The sequence below is a fragment of the Mobula hypostoma genome, chromosome 28 (assembly GCF_963921235.1).
Source record: "Mobula hypostoma chromosome 28, sMobHyp1.1, whole genome shotgun sequence".
Lineage (NCBI taxonomy): Eukaryota > Metazoa > Chordata > Chondrichthyes > Myliobatiformes > Myliobatidae > Mobula > Mobula hypostoma.
The window spans coordinates 35,365,026-35,372,476 of record NC_086124.1 but is presented as its reverse complement, the minus strand read 5'-3'; the positions used below and the strand labels follow the sequence as shown (position 1 = coordinate 35,372,476).

The 7,451-nt window shown below is 48.6% G+C and overlaps 1 protein-coding gene across 1 annotated transcript in view; it reads left to right on the top strand.

The window, feature by feature from the left end:
- Window positions 1–5,577: 5,577 nt before the first annotated feature.
- LOC134338988 (zinc finger protein 664-like) overlaps window positions 5,578–7,451 on the top strand; it is a 25,100-nt gene continuing 23,226 nt past the window's right edge. Inside the window, exon 1 of the mRNA XM_063035210.1 lies at window positions 5,578–5,882. Within this exon, the coding sequence (XP_062891280.1) occupies window positions 5,578–5,882 (305 nt within the window). The remainder of the gene's footprint in view (window positions 5,883–7,451) is intronic.

Sequence of the window (7,451 nt, the reverse complement as noted above, 5' to 3'; positions counted from 1 at the left end):
TGATCTCTGACGTTACTTTGAGTTCAGCAGCTGAGTTGAGAGGGAGCCCGCCTCCTCTCCATATCGTAACGCCTGGGCTTGCGTATCACGTAGACGGCCAGGATGTCGCAGCCCTGCTTGACCCCAAGCAGCAGAGGGCCTCAGAAATAGGGAGGCAGTTCACTCCTAAGTTGTCGGAGACAGGTACCTGGATGGCAGCCAGTGAGCCGTACCCCTGTGGCCGTGCCCCCTACATCGCTTTGGATACTGTTGTGGGGGTGAAGGGAAACTGCAGCGACCAGGCCTCTGGCTCTGTGGCTCGGGAGGGAAGGGGGGAGAAGTGGAGTGGGTTCCATACAGAGAGGGGCAGACAGCAGATTCTGTGGACACGGAAGAGGCACCCGGATGGTATGTTTACTCCCAAGTGCCAAGGTCATGGATGTCTCGGATCGGATCGGATCCACAGCGTTCTTAAGGGGGAGGGTGGTATTGCTGTGGTCCATATTAATACCAGTGATAAAGGTGGGAAAAGGGAGGAGGTCCGGAAGAGAGAATATTACAGATTGTCAGGTGTGATGTTGTGGCCATCACTGAGCTAGGTAGTAATCTTCCGATGGCTGCCTGTGCCGTGTGCCAGTGAGGGTAGAAGCAGGATAATTTGGCAGATTAATGTGTGGCTGAGAAACTGGTTCAGGTTCTTGGATCATTGGAATCTCTTCTGGGGGAGGCATGACCTGTTCAAAAGTGACGGGTTGCATCTGAACCCGAGGGGACCAATATCCTTGTGGGCAGGTTTGTCAGAGCTGTAGGGGAGGGTTTAAACTGATTTGATGGGGGGCGGGGTGGGAACTGGAGTGAAGGGTCTCAGGACAGGACGGATGGTAAAAAAGCAAAGATGGTGTGCAGTCAGACTGTCAGGATGGGCAGGCAGGTGATGGGACAAAATTGCAACCAGTCGGGTGAGAACCAGTGCGTTGGGGATGCAGAGTCAGAAAGGACAGCAAATACGGTACTCAAGGTGTTGTATCTAAATGTGCGTAGTATCAGAAATAAAGTGGATGATCTTGTTGCACTATTGCAGATTGTCAGGTATGATGTTGTGACCATCACTGAATCGTGGCTGAAGGATGGTTGTAGTTGGGAGCTGAATGTCCAAGGTTGCACATTATATCGGAGGGATAGGAAGGTAGGAAGAGGGGTTGGTGTGGCTCTACTGGTAGAGACTGGCATCAAGTCGGTAGAAAGATGTGATATAGGATTGGAAGATGTTGAATCCTTGTGGGTTGAGTTAAAGGTAAAAGGACCCTGATGGCAGTTATATACAGGCTCCCAACAGTGGCTGGGATGTGGACCACAGGTTACAACAGGAAATGGAAAAGGTGAGTCAAAAGGGCAATGTTATGATAGTCATGGGAGATTTTAACGATTGGGAAAATCAGGTTGGTAATGGATCACAAGAGAGTGAGTTTGTTGGATGTCTACGAGATGGATTTTTAGAGCAGTTTGTCGTTGACAAACTGCTAGGGGATCAGCTATACTGGATTGGGTGTTATGTAATGACCAGAGGTGATTGGGGAGTTTAAGGTTAAAGAACCCTTAGGAACCGGTGATCACAATATGATTGAGTTCAACTTCAAATTTGTTAGGGAGAAAGTAAATTCTGATGCAGCAGTATTTCAGTGGAGTGAGGGAAATTACAGTGGTGTGAGAGAGGAGTTGGCCAAAGTAAATTGGAAGAAGATGCTGGCAGGGATGTCAGCAGAGCAGCAATGGTGTGAGTTTCTGGGAAAAATGAGGAAGATACAGGACATGTGTATTCCAAAACTGCTCAAATGGTAAAATAGTACAACTGTGGCTGACAAGGGAAGTCAAAGCTATTGTAAAAGCAAAAGAGAGGGCATACAACAAAGCAAAAATTAGTGGGAAGACGGAGGATTGGGAAGATTATAAAACCCCACAGAGGCAACTAAAAGAATCATAAGGAGGGAAAAGATGAAATATGAAAGCAAGCTAGAAAATAATATCAAAGTGGATAGTAAAAGCTTTTTCAAGTATGTGAAAAATAAAAGAGAGATGAGAGTGGATATAAGACTGCAAGCAAACGAGGCTGGAGAAATAATAACGGGGGCCAAGGAGATGGCAGATGAACTAAACGAGTATTTTGCATCAGTCTTCACTGTGGAAAACACGAGCAGTGTGACAGATGTTGTAGTGTGTGAGGGAAGAGAAGTGAGTGCAGTTAATATTACCAGGGAGAAGGTGCTCAAAAAACTGAAAGATCTGAGGGTTCACAAGTCACCCGAGACAGACAAACTGCACCCTCATGTTCCGAAAGAGATTGTGGTGGCATTAGAAATGATCTTTGAAAAAAAAATCACTGGACTCTGGCATGGCGCCAGATGATTGGAAAATTACAAATGTCACCCCACTCTTTAAGAAAGCAGGAAGGCAGCAGAAAGGAAATTATAAACCAGTTAGCCTGACCTCAGTGGTTGGGAAGATGTTAGAGTCAATTGCTAAGGATGAGGTTATGGAGTACTTGGTGACACAGGACAAGATTGTACAAAGTCAGCATGGTTTCCTTCAGGGAAAATCCTGCCAGACAAACCTGTTGGAATTCTTTGAGGAGATTACAAGTAGGATAGATAAAGGGGATGCGGTGGATGTTGTATATTTGGACTTTCAGAAGGCCTTTGACAAGGTGCCACACCTGAGGCTACTTACCAAGTTAAGAGCCCATGGTATTACAGGAAAGTTACTGACATTGTTAGAGCACTGGCTGATTGGTAGGAGGCAGCGAGTGGGAATAAACGGAACCTTTACTGGTTGGCTGTCAGTGACTAGTGGTGTTTTGGACCACTTCTTTTTATGCTGTATATCAATGATTTAGATGATGGAAAAGACAGATTTCTTGCCAAGTCTGCAGATGATATGAAGATTGGTGGAGGGGCAGGTAGTGTTGAGGAAACAGGTAGGCTGCAGAAGGACTTAGACAGATTATAAGAATGGGAAATAAAGTAGCAAATAAAATGCAATGTTGGAAAGTAAATGGTCATGCACTTTGGTAGTAGAAATAAATGTGCTGACTATTTTCTAAATGGGAAAAAAATTGGAGAATCTGGGATGCAGAGGGACTTGGGAGTCCTTGTGCAGAACTCCCTGCAGGTTAACTTGCAGGTTGAGTCGGTGGTGAGGAAGGCAAATGCCATGTTAGCATTCATTTCAAGAGATCTGGAATACAGGAGCAGGGATGTGATGCTGAGGCTTTATAAGGCACTGGTGAGGCCTCACCTTGAATATTGTGAACAGTTTTGATCTAAGAAAAGATGTGCTGACATTGGAGAGGGTTCAGAGATCGTTCACAAGGATGATTCCAGGAATGAAAGGGTTATCATACGAGGAACGTTTGATAGCTCTGGATCTGTACTCTCTGGAATTTAAAAGCATGAGGGGGGATCTTTTTGATATCTTTTGAATGTTGAAAGGCCAAGACAGAGTAGATGTGAAAAGGATGTTTCCCATGGTGGGAGAGTCTAGGACAAGAGGGCACAGCCTCAGGATAGAGGGGTGTCCATTTAAAACAGAGATCTGGAGAAATTTCTCTAGCCAGAGGGTGGTGAATTTGTGGAATTTATTACCAGAGGCAGCTGTGGAGGCCAGGTCATTGGATGTATTTAAGGCAGAGATTGATAGGTTCTTGAATGGATGTGGCATGAAAGGATATGAAGAGAAGGCTGCTGAGTGGGGCTGAGGAGGGAAAAAAAGGATCAGCCATGATTGAATGGTGGGCCAGACTCGATGGGCCAAATGGCCCAATTCTACTCCTAGGTCTTACGGAATGTAATAAGGGCAATATTGTGATAGTCACAGGGGATTTCAGCATGCAGGTACATTAGGAAAGTCTGGCCTCAACTGTTTCCTGTGGCAGAGAATTCCACAGATTCACCACTCTCTGTGTGAAGAAGTTTTTCCTAATCTCGGTCCTAAAAGGCTTCCCCTTTATCCTCAAACTGTGACCCCTCGTTCTGGACTTCCCCAACATCGGGAACAATCTTCCTGCATCTAGCCTGTCCAATCCCTTTAGAATTTTATACGTTTCAATAAGATCCCCCCTCAATCTTCTAAATTCCAGCGAGTATAAGCCTAGTCGATCCAGTCTTTCATCATATGAAAGTCCTCACATCCCAGGAATCAATCTGGTGAACCTTCTTTGTACTCCCTCTATGGCAAGGATGTCTTTCCTCAGATTAGGGGACCAAAACTGCACACAATACTCCAGGTGTGGTCTCACCAAGGCCTTGTACAACTGCAGTAGTACCTCCCTGCTCCTGTACTTGAATCCTCTCGCTATGAATGCCAGCATACCATTCGCCTTTTTCACCGCCTGCTGTAACTGCATGCCCACTTTCAATGACTGGTGTATAATGACACCCAGGTCTCGTTGCACCTCCCCTTTTCCTAATCAGCCACCATTCAGATAATAATCTGTTTTCCTGTTCTTGCCACCAAAGTGGATAACCTCACATGTATCCACATTAAATTGCATCTGCCATGAATTTGCCCACTCACCTAACCTATCCAAGTCACCCTGCATCCTCTTAGCATCCTCCTCACAGCTAACACTGCCGCCCAGCTTCGTGTCATCCGCAAACTTGGAGATGTTGCATTTAATTCCCTCACAAGTCATTAATATATATTGTAAACAACTGGGGTCCCAGCACTGAGCTTTGTGGTACCCCACTAGTCACTGCCTGCCATTCTGAAAAGGTCCCATTTATTCCCACTCTTTGCTTCCTGTCTGCCAACCAATTCTCCATCCACATCAATACCTTACCCCCAATACCGTGTGCTTTAAGTTTGCACACTAATCTCCTGTGTGGGACCTTGTCAAAAGCCTTTTGAAAATCCAAATATACCACATCCACTGGTTGTCCCCTATCCACTCTACTAGTTACATCCTCAAAAAATTCTATGAGATTCGTCAGACATGATTTTCCTTTCACAAATCCATGAGGAGAGAAAAGTGAAATATAAAGGTAAGCTAGCCAATAATATTAAAAATATACCAAAAGTTTTTTTAAAGAGGCAATAGCGAATACAGCAAACAACAGGAATTCTGCAGATGCTGGAAATTCAAGCAACACACATCAAAGTTGCTGGTGAACGCAGCAGGCCAGGCAGCATCTCTAGGAAGAGGTACAGTTGACGTTTCAGGCCGAGACCCTTCGTCAGGAATAGCGAATACAGAACCGTTGGACAATTAAGCCGGAGAGGTAGTAATGGGAGACAAAGAAATGGCAGACGAACTTAATAAGTATTTTGTACCAGTCTTCATTATAGAAGACACGAGCAGTATGCAGGAAAATCGACTGTCGGGGACTGAAGTAAGTGTAGTTACTATTGCTATGGAGGTGGTGCTTGGGAAGCTGAAAGATCTGAAGGTAGGTACGTCACCTGAATGTTGTGCCAAGATCTAACTAATCCTTCCCTCATACAAAGCCCTCCATTTCTTCCACCCCCGGCACCCACCGACCTTCCATTGCGGGACCAAACGGGAGGACAGATGGGGCGGCCCAATGGCGGAAGCCACGGTCCGGCATGCCCTGCGCCCATGAAAGCGCCTCGGGCGGAGCGGGCGGGTGCCGGAGCGCCTGCGCGGCGTCGCCCGCTGCACCCTGGGAGAGGCAGCGCAAGCGAGCCCCGGCGGAAAATCCCAGGAATTTAGGAGGGTTTTTTTTCCTCTCTTTCCGTCCCGACCCCGTCCTTCCCTTCCCCACCCCTGCCGCTGCACGACGCCGGCCCTCCGCCCGGGAAAAAGGCGTGCATCGGCCACATTGCAAGCAAAGGCGGCGGATGCATCAGCTGGAGATGGAGACGGGAGGCAGCGAGCGGCCCCCGCGGGTGTAAGTGAAGCCGGGCCGCCGCAAGCCCGGGGATCGGTGGGTGGGTGGGGGGGGGGAGGGTGCAGGGGGTCGAAGGGCCGAGGGTCCTTTGTCCCGGGTTGCAAACCTCCCGATGCAAAAGGTCACGTCGATCAGGCCGTCAAAGGCGTTGCAACCCCCACCGTCTTGTGGTTTAAAGAGATTGGGGCCTGGTTGCAAATTAAAGGGATCGGTAACCACTCTTGAAAATTAAAGGGGTTGCGGTCGCCTCCCCCATCCTTTAAATGGAAGTCGGCAACGCTTGGGATCGTCCCTGCTGCAGTTAAAGGGACTGGGCCCCACAGTGAGAGGAATCGCTCTGGCCCGGGCAGTTAAAGGGATTGATCCCACCCCCACCCCCACCCCGGCGCTATTGAATGGATCCCACGACCTCCAACCATTAAAGGCATTTCACCTCGGACCATTTGATGGAAATTAAAGAGATTGAACTCCCTCCCACGCCCCCAGACTTGACAACTGAAGGGAATAGTTCCTCCTGGCCAATTAAAGGCATTGTTTCTTGCCCATTTGAAGGGGTATTGGAGCAGCACCCACAGTGAGGTACGGGCCACGGGAAGGGCGTCCCTCTCTTCGGGCTGGGCAGCCTGCCAGTCTCTCGCCAGCTCTGAGTGGGGAGCCGGGAAGTTGGGGCGGGAGTCCCACAGGGGTGGTTGGAGGGGGAGGGGGGAGAATGGGACACGCTTGTTGATGGATAAGACTCCAGCGCCAGATTGTTTCTGTCCAGCTCCCATTTCACTGATCCTGACCAGTCATATCCACCCTCGCTTTCCCTGTATCCCCCAAAACCTTTCCCATCATGTACCTGTCCAAGTGCCTTTTAAATGCTGTCAATGTTCCAGCCTCAACCACTTCCTCTGGCAGCCCATTCCATAGACAGACCCCCCTCTGGCTGGAAAAAGTTGCCTCTCTGGTCCCTATTAAAATCTCTCTCCCCTGTCATGATTCCCCAATCCTGGGCAAAAAGTCTGTGCACATTCACCCTATCTGTGCCCCTCGTGGTTTTATACACCTCTGTAAGGTCACCCCTCAGTCTCCTACACTCCAAGGAATAAAGTCCCAACCTGTCCAACCTCTCTCCATAACTCAGTCCCTCGAGTCCCAGCAACATCCTCGTAAATCTCCTCTGCACTCTCTCCAGCTCAATTGCACCTTTCCTGCAGCAGGGTGACCAGAGCTGAACACAATACTCCAAGTGCGGCCTCACCAATGTCTTGAACAACTGCATCATAACATCCCAACTCCTGTACTCAGTGCCCTGACTGATGAAGGGCAGCGTGGCAAACATCTTCTTCACTGCCCTGTCTACCTGTGATTCCACTTTCAGGGAACCATCTCCCTGTACCCCAGGGTCACACTGTTCTACAACACTCCCCAGGGTCCCTGTCTACCTGTGACTTCACTTTCAGGGAACCATGTCCCTGTACCCCAGGGTCACACTGTTCTACAACACTCCCCAGGGTCCCTGTCTACCTGTGACTCCACTTTCAGGGAACCATGTCCCCGTACCCCTGGGTCCCTCTGTTCTACAAC